Raw genomic sequence first — 20,370 nt, forward strand, 5'->3', positions numbered from 1 at the left:
GAGAAAAGTGAGGATGAATTTTTCCCCTTTTAAGAAAGAATCACCATCACATTGGATAAAAAGAGTTAAAAAGATTTGTAGCTTGTCTAGTTTATTACTACCTTTTTTCAACAACCCACCACTGCACCATTTTCATCCCTTCCTTTCAATTTACACACCATAATATCTTCCAATAAACCCTCTGTCTTTCTAAAATGAGCTCCAGTGAAGCAACCAAACCCATACTCCCATAGAAAACAAGGATCTTTGTTTCAAGGATATTCAATTCTTTCAATAAACCCTTTGGTTCTGTCTCTTCTCTCCCACCTCCGCCACCAGCCCCATTTCAGTCATCATTTTCTTTCACGGAGATGGATTCGCTTGCCTTATCAGTGCCTCTATGTCCTATAACACCGTTTGCCGCTGTTTCACGCATAAAGTTTCTGCGTTTGTTGTTTCTGTTAACTATCATCTGTCCCCCGAACTTTGCTACCCTTGTCAATTCTAAGTTAAAGCAACTGGTGTCACACATCATCAAACATTGTCGGCAACCGTCATCAGCAATTCGTCAGCTGGTGAGTTCATCATAGGTCAGAGTAGCGACGACACCCGTGAAAGGGCTGGAGGAGTTGGGTTTCTATGAATATTTTTTTCAATTTATATTTAAATTTAAAAAATCAAATGGATTCTGAATCGGATTGGACCGGGAACCGAAAAAAAACCACAGGTTCAACCGCCATCCAGTCTAAATTTGTGTGGAAAACGATTTTATTTGTAATAGGAATCGTCTAAAGCATCGATTTACAGTCTGGCCGGTTCGACTGGTCGGTGCAGTCCGGTTTTGTAATCCTTGGTACAGATGTATCTAAGGGCATGTATAGGATTACTCTATGATCTCAGATATTTTCATATGAGTTTTCATATGAGATATATATATCTTTTATTCGCTTCTAGATTTTATGTTTTCTCAGAATAATTTTGGAACACTTTAGCAACGAGTTCATTTTAATTCTTTTTTTTGTTTTTTTAAACTAGACGCTTCAGATATTAATTCGTAACATTTTTTTCTTGTAGGCCTTTCAAACCAGCCTGTGATCTTTAATATTAAGCTTATAGACCGGTTCAACTTGATAATGCTCACAAATTTTTTTTTAAAAAAGGCAAAAACAAGGCTTATGCAAACTTCTACCTCACTTCTGCTTGTGTCAATTATTTTTTTATATAAACCAATCAAAATCTTTTTTATTTTCAATTTTATTTACAAATCTCTCAATCTCAATTCATTCATTATATTCTTAATCTCATTTTATCTCATCAACTCTCTTTTGGAAACTGTTTGAATTTGTAAATGATAATTTTTTATTTTTATAATTTTATTTCCGTTTTAATTTTATCATTACAAAATATTACAAATGGATTCAATATCAAATGAATTCAAAAATTTAGATATTGCGGATGAGTAAATAAACGGTATGATATATATATTTTATTTATATTTGTAATTATATTTTATATAAATTAATTTATTTGTACTATATTATAAACTTATAATATTTTTTATCATATAACTATAGTATTCCTCTATCACAAGTGAGAAATTATAAAATAAATGTTTAGATTATTGTTATCGATTTTAATAATTAAAAAATATTTTGTGCTTAAATGAGTCAACCTGATGAAAGCCTATGGGCTGACCCGTTTAACGCCCGACTCTCTCTCTCTCTCTCTCTCTCTTTCTCTCTCTCTCTCTCTCTCTCTCTCTCTCTCTCTCTCTCTCTCTCTCTCTCTATATATATATATAAGGCCCATTATTGTGTGAGCCTAAGACCTGGGCCATAAGCCCGATGGGTCATGTCGGAGTTAGCCCGACCCATTGTTGTCTTTAGTTAATTAGATATTTTATATTTAAATTATAAATCAAATGATTTATGAAAAGTGTTAAAATTATGATTAATAATATCGTATTTTTAGAAATATATTATTAAAGATGTGTTGTATTAAACTTATATATACATGTTAATTTTTTTTTCATATCCAAATTTTATATTTACTTTTTATAGATATATTTTTTACTCTTTTTTGTATAATTCTAGTACTGTCTTATTTTGTTCTCGTATTTTTTATCTAAAAATTATTTTAAAAATATTATTCATCTTTGCTATTTTTAGAAAATAATATTATAATATCATCATAAACCAAACACGAAAGATTGTAACTAAGGTTTTACTACGTACGAAAAAAAAAATTAACCATTGAAATCAATCACATATCCTCTTTTGTCTTATTTTTTCACGAGGAGTCTCACCTTAGTTAATGCATTTAATACTAGGAAGAAATTGATTTTATTAAATAGATTAAATTTTAAATCTAGCGATTAATCTTATTATCATCAGATAAAATAAGTCAATTTTATTAAAAGATATTTAAACACATATCCTTAAATTAAGAACCTAAGCTTCTCCTTGAGGAAAGAGGAACTTTTTTGTTTCAAGGAAATTAAATTAAATGTCTCATCCTATCCTAAAATAAGCAAAAATGTCTCATTTTTCATTTTCTAAGTAAAAATATCCACTTTTCAAAGTCTTAAACAAAAATACCCCAATTTTTTTTTTTAAATATCAAAATTTCCCTTCACCACTTCTATATAAACTTTCACTCTTATACATTTCTCACATTATTCAAATTCTCACTCTCACCTTTATTTTTAGTCAATATTTGATACAGCGGGTTTGTTCAAAAAGAAAAAATTCATATTTTTAAATTTAAATCAAAAAAATCAATTCATGAGAAGAAGATATTTATATGAATCTTAATCAAAAACTTAATTTTATTTGTTAAATCAAGTTCGTATATTATATAAAGGAAGCAATTGGAAATTTGATAATATATTAGGACGTTAAAAAAATGTTAGGAAAATATGAGAGTATTTTGATATTAAACAATATATGAAAGTTTTAAATAAATATAGGAGGTATTTTAAAATTAGATATAATATGAGGGTGCTAAAAAACATATAAAAAATAAGGGGGCATTTTGATATTATAAGAATATCAAGATCATATATGTTATAAAAATATAAGGGGCATTTTAATTTTTTGTAATATATTAGGCGGTTAAATGAAACATTAAAAAAATATAGGGGTATTTTGATATTAACCCATATATGAAATAAACATTTTGGTATCAGATAATGTATGAGAGTGTTAACTAAAATGTATAAAAATTAGAGGGGCATATTAATATTCGATCATATATGCAGGGGTTAAAAAATTATAGAAGTCATTTTGATATTAGTAAATGTTTAATATGATTTTTTTTAAACCAAAACTATTCATTATAAGATTGATAATTGAAATGACTGATTATATCGTTGTTCATTTCAAAGGAGAATGGATCCAACGTCATCAGAATACAATAAAATATATTAGAGTCTTAAAATATGTGAGTGAAAAGTATGGTATCAATCCGATCTAAAACTATATTCAACTATGCATAAAACTAAAAAGTATCGAGTTCGACTCCCTTGTAAAAATAAAAAAAGATAAAGATGTGGAAGACCTTATTGACATATTGCAATACTTCCAAGAATGTATTATAGTTTTTGTTACATATGCCATCATCGAAAGACAAGGAAAAGAATAAATAGGTGGCAACAATAAAGGTGAAGTGAAACAGGAATCTGATAGGAAAGACTTAATTAATTTCCATAATAATGCATTCTATATTGTTGCAGAATGGGCTCGTGGGGACAAAGAGAAGGTTCTAGATTGAGGTGAATTTGATGGAAACGAGATTACTGATGTTCCTCTTGATAAACCGAACTTCGAGAAAACGTTACTTGTTAATTGTGATATAAATAGTCTCTAGTGTGAAGATCCTCTTCAAGGTGGCAAGAATTATTTTAGATCATTTTTTGATAATGTTCCCACTGATCCATTTAAATAACTGCTCAATTTTTCTCCACAACCTTCAAAAACATCAAATAGTGCAATATTGGTGTAAGAAAAGAATGTTGTAAAACTTGGTGACATTTTTAATGATAAAAAACACTTGCAAGATATATTGGCTCAATTTGTGTTGGAGAAAGGATTTCAGTACATAGTGGTCAAGTTAGACACGATGAGATAGAAAATTAAATATTTTGATAAGAAATGTAAATAGTTTCTATCAAGAAGAAGAGTAAAAGCTAGTCAAGTATTATGAATCCATAAAATGAATCTCACACACGCATATTCAATAGATAGATAAAGCCATATCGTAGACAAATTAAGGCTAAAGCTTTAAATCAATTAATAAAATCAAAGTTCACGTTGATTGATCATATTTATTACCCAAAGAAATCATTTACAATATCACTGACAAGTATAAAATTGATATATTATATTCACAGGTTTGGTGAACAAGAAATTGGACATTACAGTCATCGTGGGGCTCATTAGAAGAGTTATTTATACTCATATCAGATTATTGCTATAATTTAGAGCGTGTTAATTCGGGAATTGTGATGCATATAGAAACAGACGAAGGGCATCGCTTTTAGTATTTTTTCATGGCATCAGGTTGTTTCATCTGTGCATTTAAAAAATATTTTCGACCAGTTATTGCATTGACACTACTTTATTAAAAGGTCGATATTTGAAACATTCATTTCTAGTCATAGCCCTGAATTGTAATAACCAGATCTACCTAATAGTTTTTGACGTAGGAAAGGAGGAAAATTATGAAACATGGTATTGGTTTTTGACAAAGCTAAAAGAATATATTGATGAAGTACTAGAGTTGACAATAATCTCATATCAACATCACGCTATATACTTTGTAATAGCTGAGGTCTTTCCAGATGTACACCATGAATTTTTTGCCATCACTTTTTTTGTGACATATGATCTAAGTACAAACATAACTCACAGGTAACATGTTTATACATTTGAAAAATTTATAAATTTTTATAACGAAGTGCTCATATTATTTATAAACTCACAAGTAGCATGTCTTCAAATCTATCAAGATAATAAACCAATTGGAGAAACCGTATATCGATCTTTTTTTGGTCATTGTTCCTTAGTAGCACCATATGGAGACAATATAATAGAGCTAATTTCACGACATCCTCATAATCACCCCCCATGGCCTTGCAATAAATACCCTCTCAATATCACCATGGATCATTGATCCGACACCCTTGAAATATGTCTCTGATCTTGTTTTTTACATCCCATGGCATATACGCAATATCAGTGAACATGGAGAAGTGAAGGCTGGTAATAAGAGCAAACTCATATGGGTTGAACCTCACGTCAACCCATTGATCCGAACCATAACTGGTCTCTTATATCACGTCTGATAACCTTTCTCAATATAAATGAGTAGACCAAGACTAAACTGAATTTATGTCTCTAAACCGAAGAAAATATCCAAAGGACGTCCTCTCAAACATTTATAACTACCTCTGAGTTAATGTAGACACGATCGTTATCATGTGTTTTCTTTTTACCTGGGTTGTTATCTCAATTAGAAAGTGTAGACTCTCATTGGAAAATCTCAATTCCCCACTTTGCTCCCCCCTCCCCCCCCTCCCATCCCCTTGATGCTCCTTACATCTTCTTTTTTTTGTAATCTTTTTGTTAAACAATAAAAAAATTGTTAGCACGATAATTTTCTTAACGTTATTACAAGAATTCGAAAAAAGCATATTGAAGACTCAAAGCCTACACAAAAATAATTTTAAGATGGAAGGTACATACCTCTTAAATAAATAAATCTATCTATTATCCAATTATTTGAAAAAATAGATTAAAAATTTGAAAACTACATATCGAAAAACCCTGGGATAACAAACATTTCAATTCACCCTCCAAAACATGACAAATTTCTATTTGCCCCCTCTAATCCATAACAATTTTAATTTGCCCATAAGTACATGACAATTTCATTTTATCCCCAAAATCTATAACAATTTCAGTTGACCCCTTCATAAACCTTATAATTAATATGCCCCCTAACCCTTAAAATGTCATTTTGCCCCCCTAAACCCATTAAATTGTAATCCACCCGTCAAAATTCAAAAACTAACAATTTCCTCTTATCGTGAAATATCACAAAGGTTCATTGTTTAAAAACTTGATTTTTCCCCCTACTTCAAAATACCATAAAGAGTCACTATTGAAAAACTCTCATTTTCCCCCTATAGTAGGGGTTACCTACTGTTTGAAAACTTGCATTTTCCCTTTATCGTGAAAATTCTGAAAACCCAGCCAATTCACAAAAAATATATACATTTTGTGATACGCTAATCATAGTATTCATTGTGAAACCACCTCTTTGCCACAATTTTCGACCAATAAATGTAATTTTTGACTTCTATTTCATCACAAAACAAATATATGTATATTATAGAACAAAAGCTCTCAAAAAATTCATCCAAAACACACAAAAATAAACTCATAAAATCGATTGTTCATATCAAAACCCCTAACTCTAAATCATAAAATTTTTCATCAAATCAATGAAATATCAATACTAAATTGATTAAAAGTTGATAAGAAATGAATTATTAACCTCTTTGGCCATTTTTGTCACTGGAATACTGGAAAAAGTCATTGGAATTTGATGGTTTTGCAACGTTTTGTGATGTTGAGTAGTAACTTTTCGTGTATCGGCCAATGAGATTTTGTGATGCACAGTGCTTTCGCGAAAGGATTTTCACGTTTTATGAGATTATATAAGGGGTAGTATCATTATTTCAACTTGTTGGGGTATTTTCATTTACAATAAAATTATATGTATTTGTTTTAAACATATAAATAAATACATATTTATGTGTATTATTATGAGATTTGACGATTTTAAATTAAAGATAAAATAATATTTAATCATATAATAATATACATAAATATATATTTTTTTATATATTTAGAATAGATATATATATATATATATATATATATATATATATATATATATATATATATATATATATATATATATATATATATATATATATATATATATATATATATTACTCTCTTTAACTTAATGAAAAAAAATGAGTGTTTTTTTGCTTGAATTAAGGTATAGTAGATTTTTTAATTTAATTTTCCTTTGTTCTACTACACGTTGTATTATACTTTTTTATGCAATCAAAAGTGTGCTCAGACAATGTTTTTTTGCATTAAGAGGGTGTTTGGTTTAAGAAATATTTTATTATTAAAATTAGAATATTATTTTAAAGATAGATTATTTTGAGTATTATTATGTATAAATTATTACTATGTTTGATAAAATTTGATAGTTATAAATAATTATTATGTTTGGTTAGGATAATAAAATAATACTAATATATTATTTAACTTAAATATTCTTGCGTACAATTATTTTAAAATATTTTTTATATTATTTATTATATTAATTGAAAATAAGACTATTTTTATCCTAAAAAAATTAATAAATACGGATATAGTTATAATAAAATAAAGATTACCTTAATAATCTTTTAATAATTAAGATGGAGGTTAATTAGATTATCTTTTATATGATTTACTTCATCAATATTGATAATAAAATATTATTAGAATTTTTTATTATTTATAAATAAAATAAAATAATAAAAAATATATTATCAAAATTATTTTTAATATCTCCTATCCAAATGTGCCGTAGAGTTAAAAGTAAGTCCTCTCCTCCATCAGGTATATGGCAGACTATCAACATTTAAATTAGGGAGTTAGATTAGAAAAAAAAATCCTAAATTATGTAGTTCTCTGAATTATGAGCCAAATCTGAGTTTGATTAGATGTCAACTGAATTGAGCAATTGGTTTACCGTATGTGGTATGATTTTGGGATTTCCTTTTTATTAATTATGATTTTAATTTCATTGAAAAGGTTAAAATTAACATTTATTATCTCGGACTACGAGGTTTGGATTGATATTTTTAAAATTAAATTATGATTCAATCAATTATTTTATTAATTTAATTTATTATTAAATTATTATATATTTTTTAAATAATATTAAATATTTATCCTACTTATTAAATATAAAATATAAATTTATATATATTAATTAAATAATTAACACTTCATTATATAAATAAAAAACTAATTTTAAATAATTAATTTTAAATTCAACAAATTTATTGAATTTAACTGAATTTTAAATATTTCAATATATTTTTAAGAGTTTTAACACATAAGGGTTTGTCCCTTTTACTTCTCTTCCTACGCAAACAACACCGTCCTGTTACAAGACTACACTGAAATATTTAAAACCACCATATTTACCAAATTACCCTCTACGTGGTTACAGGCTTAGACACCGCCTCTAACTGAACGCTACTAGAACCGTCAGTGTATCCGTTACTGTTGTCGTTAAGTTGAGTGTCTCTTTTCTTCCGCTTGGAATCCCTCAACCAATTGAAGTTACCGAAAAGGACCTGCATCTCTTCAAGGGTTTTACCCTGTGTTTCCGGGAACACCATATAAAAGAACAGCCAGGCCACCGTTGCGATCCCCGCGTAAAGGAAGAAGGCTCCGCCGATTGTTATGGCCTCGTAAAGTGAGATGAAAGTCATTGCTAGGGTCCCACTTACAACTCTATTCATAGCAACCCCCATACTGGCTCCCTGAGCGCGTAGCCTCAACGGGAAAATCTCAGAGCTGTACACCCACGTGATAGGCCCCATTCCGATCGAGAAGAACGCGACGAATGATAACACCGTGGTAATGGCTAATCCAATGGCCCATGGTAACTTCGTGTGTGAGTGATCAATGACCGTTAAAGAGAGTCCGAGGGCTGCAAGGGATGCAATCATACCCCCAACACTACTCAAAAGCAACGGTCGCCGTCCGATCCTATCAAGCAAAAAAGTAGCCACCAAGATGAAAATAGTCTTTACAAAGCCGACGGCCACAGTAGCGAGTAACTTGTCGTTATCAGATGTAATCCCAGCTTTGTCAAAGATCCTGGGACTGTACAAAACGACGGAGTCTATACCCGACGCCTGCTGGAAGAAATGAATACCTATGGCGCAGACTAAAATGTGACGAACCGTGGGTGTAGGATGGAGGAGTAGTTCTTTCCATACACCCTCACCGTGGCTATGTTTCTGAACCTGAACGACGTCGTCGTTGCATTCCTGGGGTAGGCCAGCAGCTTCTTTAATATCGGCGAGTCTTATGGCGGCTTCCTCTTTGGAGTCGGAGGTTTTGTTGAGGACTTTCCGTGCGTCTCCGAGTCGACCTTGTAAGACCAGCCAACGAGGTGACTCAGGCATGGCCAAAACGCCGACGCCCAGCATCACGGAGGGGATGGCGCCGATGCCAAGCATCAGTCGCCATCCCAAGTGAAGTGGCAACTTCGAGAATGCGTAGTTTGAAACGTATCCCAGTAATATCCCTCCATTAATGAAGACCTGCATGCGGTGCAATAACAAACACAGTATTACGTTTCAGCATAAAATGAATTTGATGCTAAAAATAAAAACTTTCCATTTATGGCATTTGAAGAGTACTTTTTAAAAAAAAATTCCAGATTTATGAGGTCTTATTAATGCGTTAATTAAGATGGGAAGAAGAAGAAGAAAGTGAATCCAAATTACCTCGGGGAAAGAAGTGAGGAAGCCACGAGAGGAAGCGGGCGACACTTCGGCCGTGTAAACAGGAGCGATCATAAGAGCATAACCAACGCCAACACCAGCAACAAAACGGCCCACCATCAGAAACGCATAGTTGGTGGCGAAACCCATCAGCAGAGCTCCAACAAAGAATATGGCTCCTGCTAGTACGATGGTGTAGCGCCGCCCGATCCAGTCGGAGGTTCTCCCGGCCATGGCCGAGCCTAACAGTGAGTAAAGGTTGATGATCCCCACTAGAATCTCCACTTCGACGTCGCTAATTTTGAGGTCCTTTTTTATATAGATTACCGCCCCACTCATTACTCCAATATCTGTCAAACAAAAATAAACACGCATACATATATAAGATATATCGATTTTCAATATTATAAAAGTTTGTTTATATTCGTTAGAGATTAAGTTACCATAGCCGAGCAAGATGGAAGTCATGGAAGCTAGAATGGCGCAAGCGAAAGCAAACTTGTTGCGTTTGGGTTTCTGGGGAGGATCAAAATCTGCAAGGTTTTTGGGACGTTGGTCAGCATGAGTAGTAACAGTAGTCTCGGCTCCCAGGCTAGCCATGTTTGAAAATAAGAAAGCTAGCGACTGAGGAGGAGATTAAGAGAGTTTGGTGTTAGCTATCCGGTTTTAAAGAGAGGATTTCAAGCTGCCATAAAAGCCACTGATTGTTGTGACGCCTTTTTCGAAGAGAGTTGGAAGGATGTTAAATAGAACAAGGGGAAGGCTGACGTCATTCGTTGGACAACAGGGTCCAACCACACTGTTTATTCAACCAGTAATTTTATTTTATTATGGGATTAATAATAATTTGAGTTTTATTTTCTAAATAAAATAATATGAGTATTTTTTTAATGAATTTTAATTGGACAAGAATAAAATCCTTTAATTTTTTTGGTTGAACCGACTCATTAAGTCCCACCATCACCTCACCAAAATTTGCATACTATTTTTTTAACTTAAACTATCACTAGGCGCCAAAATCCTTTTATGTTGACTTTATATAATTAATAAAATTAAGTAGACAATTAATATATATAATTTTATATATAAATATTAATATATTATTATATAATTAATTATTACTTTATTTTTAATTTTAAAATATTTAATTATATAATAATAGATATTATAATTTGTAAATAAAATTATATATATAATTTGTAAATATAAACCGTGGGTAGAGTCAGATATTTTGAATGTTGAAGGGTAAAATTTAATTTCACCACGCAATTCAGCTGGAAATTATTGTGTACTGTTGCCAGCAAGAAATACAGCAAAACCGAAGCAAAGGGGCCCAACATTTATGACAAATATATGCACGGCAATCTGCAAAAGGCCAAAGAATTTATTCCCACCCAAGATTTGATATTTTCACAAGTTTCACCAATCAACTTTAAAAAACTCAAAGACACACCGATCAAACAATAAAATGAACGAAAAACGTTAGAAAGAAGGACATTAATGGAAATGCGTCTCTCGCCGCTGTAGTGTTGGTAATAAATGGTAATTTTAAAGGAAATGGGCCCAATTGATAATAAAATATTTTTTAATTAAAACAAAGCTGCAAAAAATTTAATGCAGCTGGTGGATTTTCAGAAAGTTTTTTACGTTATCTCGTGTAAAAGCGACACATGGAGTGGGACTTTCGACGTGAGCCGATTGTTTCCTATTTGTGCGGAATGGATCGACGATTTATGAAAAAACGTTGGCGTGGCTGAACGATTGTGTGCTCCAAAAGAAAAGCTACCGCTTTTTTGGGAAAATCGACGGCTGTGATATTTTGAGGAAAATCAATGGTTCTGGTTCACCAGGGAATGATTTAGCCAATAGAATGACGACATCTGGAGGACTCTTTTGTCATTTACCGTGCACTTTCTTTTTATATCTTACCTAACAAGATACAATCATGTGCAGCTACCCCCGATTCCGACTTGGTCTCGGTCTCTGTTTCAATCTCCATAATCTCCCTGAGACATATCAATCTGTGTCCACAATTGCTCTTTATTATAGAAGTGATAAAAATTTTTTATCTCCTCTCTATTTAAAAAAAAAAGGAAATTCACTTCTCATATCTATAAAATAAAAATCTTTTTTTATATTTTTTAAAAATAATATAAATATATTAAATAATAAAATAAAATAAAAATAAATTTATTATTTCAAATATCATATATTAATTATTTTAATATACATAATAAAATTTAAATTAATTTAAAAAATATAAATACTTTAAAATTATAAAAATATATTAGTATTTTAAATAAATATATTAATATAAAGGAATAAAAACGAGATGAGAGTGGGATGAGGATGTGACATATGTATCTCTATCCTCAATTGCAAAAGTTTTTTAATTTACGTTTTCATCTTTTCTTCAATTTTTATCCAAAATTTTTTTTTTCTATTAAGATTAGAAAAAGTTAAGGTCCCGAAATTTAAATTAAAACTACCATCTCTAATAATGTATTAGATAAATTCAAACAAAAGTTAAAGAAAACAGACTAGGCCTTTTGGCCTTTCACCTTCCATTTCCTTTGCGCTATGAGAGAGGTTTTCTCTGGAAAATTTTATTTCTAAGGTTGTGAAAAAACGACAACGACCACTGCTTGGGTACATAAACCTATATTTAGCTTAATATATTCTCACGACGACGATCGGAGCACTTCTAAACCCATTATTTAACTTAATTATTCTAGCAGAATAATCCTATATAAGAATATTCATTTTAATTTGAGAGTGTTTTGATCTTTTTTTATTAAATGCAGGCTAAAACAGTCATTTTAATTATAGGCTAACCCAAAATGTTAAAATTAATCTCTAATAGATGAATCTTTTAAGTTTTTAAGAATTAATATGCGTGAATTTGATTAAACGTCAAACTTTGGGTAGGAATAAGTGATTTGGCCTAAAAATATTAAGTTAAACTGAGTCTATATTACTATTTCCCAATATTTTAAATATTAAACAGATGTACCAGTGGCCGATCCATGTCATTTCGCCAACAAAAATTACGGCAACAGATTAAACCACATATTGAAACTATTATTAGAATAACGCAACACCACATGTCCACGTATAACATGCCCTCCCCATAATTCAAGAATTTAGGCCAACCAAAGTATCTCCGTAGCCCAAATTTTTAACTTTTAATTTTAAAAATCTCAAGAATCCATCTATAAATAGTTAAAATTAACAATTTTAAAGGTAAAATTGTTATTTTATCTATAATATTAACAATAAACTAAAATTTAATATATTTTTTATTCCCTAAACTTTAAAAATTAAAAGTTTTCATAACTCAAATTTAAAAAAATAGCAGGTCATCCCTAGGGTTTAGTTTTCAGATTTTCTACGTCAAATTCGAAGCCATCATTAACGACGAATATCTCTCGATGTCTCTTCTTCCTTTTGTGGTCAAGTTTCTCTCATTTGAAAGTTTAGACGACATCGATTAACATTGAAAATAACTCAACTTCGTCAAGAAGACAAAGCTGACTTCGTCCTCCTTGACAAAGATGAGAGTCTCGTTTTTGTTGGAGAAGACAAAGATGAGATCCAACGAAGACAAAAATCTCATATTCGTCAGGGAGATGATGTTTTGTCTTTTTCGACAAAACATTGTCTCATGTTGGGTTTAGAATTATCGATCGGAGAGGAAAATGGTGAGAGAGAGATCACCGAAGAAAAAGAATGGAGATGCCGCTAGAAAAGTGTCAAAGATAGCATCGGATTTTGAAAACCAAACCTTTGAGGGGGAATGTTATTTTTTAAAACTTGGCCTACGAGAGAAATTATTAGTTTTAAGGGTTTGGGGGGTGGGGGGGGGGGGGGGGGGGGGGGGGGGGGGGAAGGAAATAAAATTTTAAGGGGTTAGAGTTTTGTTAACTTTAACCGCTCATAGTTGGATAAATAAGATTTTCAAAGTTAAGAGATAAGAACTTAAGATAAGAGGATATCTTGGGTGAGAAATAGTCTTTTGGCCAAAATAAAATATCATACATATTATCTTTTTCAATTATAACTAAATTACAACCTCGTTTTATTATATTTATACAATTAAGTAAGTCTAATTTTTAATTTAAAAATATTATTAGAAGAGACTTAAACTCTTGTTAGAAATAAGTATGAATCATATCGAACTTAAATACCATTTAACTCAAGTTTAACTCGGATAAAAAATAATTCTAATTTGTCATACCAACATTAAAGGTGATTCAAAATCTGTTCGAATGAAAATGATTCGATTGAGTTTGACGAGAATTTATAATTTAAATCCATGACTCGAATATATAACTCAAATTCATAGTTTGAATTCATAACTCATTGACAAAATGACATAATTTAATAATTACTCAATATAATTCGAATCAAACCACGAGTTAAGTTTAAAATGAATTAAATCATCTATCTTGCTTGTAAGCTAAATCGAATCAAATTTTTTTTAGTTCGAATTTAACTCATTTTTAAAATGAATAATATTTTTTAACTAGAATTTATTTAAATTTAAATTAAATAAATTGATTCAATTTAGGTTTAACACAAATTTTTACTCTCTTTTACATCAAATTTGTTTATTTATTACTCAAGTTGAATTCCAAACATATTTCCACGGCCTAGATCCAAATTTTTACAATTCCTTTTTTTTTTTTTTTTTACTCAAGCGAAGCAAGTAAATAAATAAGACAAAAATTTCTCTTTCAATCCTACATACACCGATGTGAACCAAACTTCTTTTTTTCTTGGGTCAATAATGAGAGGCTTCATATTTCAATTAATATTAGGACCCACTTCACTTTTTGTTTTTTGTTTTTTTAAGTTGGCCCCTCCCTTTTCAATTATTAAAAAAAATTATAATATCATAATAAACAAAAAAAAAAAAAGGACTGGTCAGCTTTTGCTTGCTATTTCTGAAAGGTCGTAACTAAAGTTTTACGATAAAAACAAGCCTATGAAAAATAATAATAATAATAATAATTAACCATTGAATTCAAAATCTAATCAGCTTACTAATCACATTACACGTATTCTCTTTCGCTTTATTACACGTGGCATTATATACCTTCTTTTATGCAGCCAAAAACTATCCTCAGGCCAATGTTTTCTGTATTGAAAGGCTAAAACTAGGTCCTCTTCTCAATGTAGGAGTAGACATAAATCAGATCCATTTCAAATATTTTTTAAGTTGAATTTAATTTAAATAAAAAATAATTTTATTTTATTTATTAAATTAAAATTAAGTTTTATTTGATTTTATTTAAATAAAAAATAGTTTAATTTAATTTATTTAGATTTTAATTAGATTTTATAATTTAAATCAATAGTTTAAATTTATAACTCAAATTCATAATCTATTAATAAAATAATATTATTTTATCTAAATAAAATTTAAAATTATTAATTCAAATAAAATATCACAAATTTTAATCACCAATTTAAATTAATTCGAATTATGAATTTGAATTATTTAATCACAACTCTGATTTCGACGTTGATTTTGATTTTGATTAGATGTCAAGTGAATTGAATAATTGGTTTATTGTTTATGGTGAGAGTTTGGGAATCTTTTTTATTATTAATTAATTATGTTTTAATTTCATCGAAAAGGTTAAAATTGGCAATTATTAAACAAACTGCGAGGCTTGGATCAAAACAAGAAATCCACAATATTATTATTTTATTATAATAATACACTTTACTTTTTAAATATTTAAAAATAAATTAGAGGAATAATGATGGGATTAAAGTTATATATAGTATACTAATCATTTTTTTTTGTTATGCATTTGTTACTATATCAGACCCGTGGGTGTGTTCACTTCTCTCATACCTTGAGGAGACAATTGTTACAGCCCAATTAAGATCTGAAATTCGAAAAAAAAAAAAATTAATAAAAGTATATAAATATTATATAAATAATTAATTAAATGTTATATTATAATTAAATATTAATTTATTTTTAATTTTTAATTATCTAATCATATAATAATATATTATTATTTGTATATGTAATGTTACTAATTTTATTTATTTTGTCATTTCTTCGTTTTCCCATTTTACCTTCAAGATAATAGTTTGAGTGGTAAAAAAAAGAATTTTTTTTTATTTTACCCTTAAAAGAATAGTTTAAGTAATAAAAGATGAAAGTCTATATATAAGAGAGCATATGCTCAAGTGTTTTCTGGTGACATATCAAAACACAATTTTTGACTTCCTTCATATTATCCTATCTAGAATGATTGGTTCGATTTCATAAATATAACAATTTGAGTCGAATAGAATTCTTCATTATTAAAACAAAAATAATATTTTATATATATTTATTTTTATTTAAAATAAATATACAAAATATTATTAAACAATTACACAGGGTTGGGAAATGCGCTGAAATACTACATGGGCTCAAATAGTTCAACTTGAATAATAATAATAATAATAATAATAACTGTTTACATGTGAAAGAGAATGAAAATAATTGTAGGGGAAAATAAACAACTGTTTTAAGTAGATTGAGCTGAATCTCTATGTTTTGTTTCCATTTACCAACTTGCTTTCATGTCAACTCTTGCTTCTATTATTATATATGAAATTCATCCATCCATGTATACGTATGAATAGTATCAAATACTAATCCTAGGTGTAATGTACGTATAAATTAAATATTATTACCAATAATTAATGTTTAAATTAAAAACATAAATCAAATTGTTTGCACAAATTATTTATATTTAAGATGGGTTAACATCTGCCGCCAACAATAAAAATAAATCACCAAAATACACAATTTTAATTTTTGTTACGTTCATCACTTAAAAAAGAAAAAAAGGGAGCTTTAAACAAATGGAAAATTTCTTTTATTTTCTATGTTAATATTTTTAACGATAGAAGTTATAATGATGATCGACAATAAAATTTTTTAATTATGAGAAATATATTTTTGACTTTTTATTATTACAATCATAAATTTTTTTAATTTTAAAGAGAGTAAAAATAATTAATTATTAAAATTATTAAAAAATACCTCTAACAACCAAAAATTATCCCATTATTACCATTTCTAATACTAATATTTTTTTATAATGTTCGTCTCTTTAATACTAATATTTTTAATTTTTTTTATATTGTTTGTTATTTTAATAATATTTTAAATGCAAGATAAGACAATATATTTATAATTTAAAAAAGCTAGCATGCGGAAAGTCGTTTGATGTTTATCAAAAAAAGGTAAACAAATGAAAAAATAAATAAAAAAAATTGGAATCTTTATTAGAGAAATCTCATCCTTTCTTAGGTTGGTGGGTGCATATTCTTTCTTATTCATTATAAACCCACCTCCAACTACAATATTTAAACCCCCTTTCCAAATCCAAGTTCAAAAGTAAGATCATTATCCAAAGACAAAACTTGGAATTTTGGTTCGGACCCAGTTTTAAATGTTCAAATAAATACATAAATAATGTATTATCATTTGATTTAGTAATTTTATATTAAAGATGATATATCATCTGAATATTTAAAATTTAGATATGCGTAACATTACTCTTCTTGTTAGGGCTATAATCTGATTATGGCAAGATACAAAAGGAAAAAAATAAAAATAAAAATAGCTTCAAACTCTATAATCTTTTTAAAGTGGGAGACAATGGTGTTTGCATAATGCACATGAGGAAACAACAAACATAGGAAATAAGATATTTAGAATAGAGGCAGGAAGAGGTGTAACAGGATGAATGTCCACATCTTGTTACCAGTTTAATATAAATTTCATGTTATTGAAAAAAGAATAGTGAATATAAATGTGCAAGTTGTTTGCACCTTTCAAGATTGCATCAACTAGTTGTTTGTATGTTCTTTGAAATTTTGGGAAAATGTTGGTAGACTTGTGCCAACTTAGCCAGCCTTTGCCCACTTGAGATGGGTACTTTAATCCTAATTTTGTACTAAATTATCATCCTGTTGCATGGATTTTATGGTGCCCAAAATTTCAACTTGCTTTATAATAATACATGTGAGACTTGAATTGATAGACTGCGTCACCACCAACCTAAATCTTTTCCCATCAACCAAAACTTATAAATTAGATTTTCATCTCTAACCCATATATTATATCACATTACTTATAAAAATTGTTGAGTGATGTAGGAGAAACGTTGATCGAATTACGGTATCATTCATAAAGATGAATAGAGTTGATATCGTTCAACTAAACTAAACGAACTGATAAATAAGAAAAAAATATTTAGATTGCATGGATTTTTTAAGGAAATTTAAATGTGAATTATATTAAAGAATTGATTAATTAATGAATTTAAAAAAATTACAAAGAATGATGGCGTTTAAGTAAGTTTATTATAACTTTTGAAACACAAAGAAAACATATCTAAATAAAAATAAAAAATTTAATTAATTCCAAATTATAGTTAGAATAGTAAAAAAATAAATTAACTTTAATAACTTTCATAAACAAAAATTACTCTCTTTAATACCTTTAAATTAAAAAATTACCTCTAACAACCAAAAATTATCCCATTATTACCATTTCTAATACTAATATTTTTTATAATGTTTGTCTCTTTAATACTAATATTTTAAAATTTTTTTTTATAGTGTTTGTTATTTTAATAATATCTTAAATGCAAGATAAGACAATATCTTTATGTTTTAAAAAAGCTAACATGTGGAAAGTTGTTTGATATTTATCAAAAAAAAAGGTAAACAAATGAAAAAATAAATTAAAAAAAATTGGAATCTTTATTAAAGAAATCTCATCCTTTCTTAGGTTGGTGGGTGCATATTCTTTCTTATTCATTATAAACCCACCTCCAACTACAATATTTAAACCCCCTATCCAAATCCAAGTTCAAAAGTAAGATCATTATCCAAAGACAAACCTTGAAATTTTGGTTCAAACCAGTTTTAAATATTTAAATAAATACATAAATATTGTATTATTATTTAATTTAATGATTTTACATTAAAGATAATACATTATCTGAATATTTAAGATTTAGATATACGTAATATTACTCTTCTCGTCAGGGCTACAATTTGATTATGGCAAAATACAAAAGGAAAAAAATAATAACTAAAAATAGCTTCAGACTCTAATCTTTTTAAAGTGGGAGACAATGGTGTTTGCATAATGCACATGAGGAAACAACAAACATAGGAAATAAGATATTTAGAATAGAGGCAGGAAGAGGTGTAACAGGATGAATGTCCACATCTTGTTACCAGTTTAATATAAATTTCATGTTATTGAAAAAAGAATAGTGAATATAAATGTACAAGTTGTTTGCACCTTTCAAGATTGCATCAACTAGTTGTTTGTATGTTCTTTGAAACTTGGGAAAATGTTGGTAGACTTGTGCCAACTTAGCCAACCTTTGCCCACTTGAGATGGGTACTTTAATGCTAGTTTTGTACTAAATTATCATCCTGTTGCATGGATTTTATGGTGCCCAAAATTTCAACTTGCTTTATAATAATACATGTGAGACTTGAATTGATTGACGGGTAAAGGACTATTTCCCACCCATTTTTTACCCCATTCTCAAACCTATACCCACGACAGATCAAAATTTACTTTTCTCACCTATGACCAAACCGCCGTCCATTTTTGCTGTTAAAGGAGGGATAAAATAGTCATTTTACTGTTTATATTAAAAACTTATAAAATTTATTAATTTTCACCCCCATAGGTTTTAGAAACTAACAATTCATCTTTACCTAAAGTTTTTAAACTTTAAAAAGTAACATTTTCACCCCCAAACCTAGGGTTTCCATATTTTTCAAAACGCAGCTGCCCCCCATAACTTTCAAAAATAACAGTTTCACCCCCGTTCTTCAACTTCGTCTTCCGACGTCGTCTCTGACGTCATCATTGGCCTTTTCTTTCTCCTGGTGTGACGACGGTGGTGTGACAAAGAGATCTGCATCTCCCCGTCGCACGATGCGATGAAGAGACGGAGATCTCTTCGTCGCACGATGCGATGAAGAGACGGAAATCTCTTCGTCACACCACTCAGACGACCGTTGGGTCGTTGTTCTTCCAGATCTGGACAATGCTTCGTCGCCCAAATCTGGGCTACAAAGGGTCATCCTTTGTCGTCCTTTGTCATCGGAGATGCGAGATCGGTGGAATAGGTAAGCCATCGGTGGTGGTCGGAGAATGAAGCAAACCCTAGGGGTGAAATTAAACTTTTTAAACTTTGAACTTAGATTGAGTTGTTAGTTTTTAAAACCTGGAGGGGGGAAATGTGAATTTTAAAGTTTTGAGATTTTAAACAATAAAATATCGATTTTGCCCCTGTCCCTAATTGAGAAATTGGATGGCAGTTTGGTTATAGGTGAGAAAAGTGGATTTTGATCTGTCGTGAGTATCAGTTTGAAATCGACCTAAAAAATGGGTGGGAAATAGTCCTTTTCCCTTGATTGACTGAGCCACCACCAACCTAAATCTTTTCCCATCAACCAAAACTTATAAATTAGATTTTCATCTCTAACCCATATATTATATCACATTACTTGCAAAAATTGTTGAATGACGCAAGAGAAACGTTGATCGAGTTATGATATCATTTACAAGGATACATAGAGTTGATATCGTTCAACTAAACGAACCAATAAATGAGAAAACAATGTTTAAATTGCATGGATTTTTTAAGGAAATTGAAATGTGAATTATATTGAAGAATTGATCAATTAATGAATTTTAAAAAATTACAAAGAATGATGGCGTTTAAGTTTATTTTCCTGAA

At 29.5% G+C, this 20,370-nt stretch overlaps 1 protein-coding gene across 1 annotated transcript; it reads right to left on the minus strand.

The window, feature by feature from the left end:
- Positions 1–8,121: 8,121 nt before the first annotated feature.
- Positions 8,122–10,306, minus strand: LOC123215026 (putative polyol transporter 1). Its single transcript, XM_044635062.1, has 3 exons — positions 10,018–10,306; positions 9,578–9,924; positions 8,122–9,391 (listed from the first exon to the last, which is right to left on the minus strand). The coding sequence occupies exons 1-3, from the start codon at positions 10,172–10,174 to the stop codon at positions 8,273–8,275; spliced, it is 1,623 nt and encodes a 540-aa protein (XP_044490997.1). The 5' UTR covers positions 10,175–10,306; the 3' UTR covers positions 8,122–8,272.
- Between the last annotated feature and the right edge of the window lie 10,064 nt (positions 10,307–20,370).

This window comes from Mangifera indica, chromosome 4, assembly GCF_011075055.1.
Source record: "Mangifera indica cultivar Alphonso chromosome 4, CATAS_Mindica_2.1, whole genome shotgun sequence".
NCBI lineage: Eukaryota > Viridiplantae > Streptophyta > Magnoliopsida > Sapindales > Anacardiaceae > Mangifera > Mangifera indica.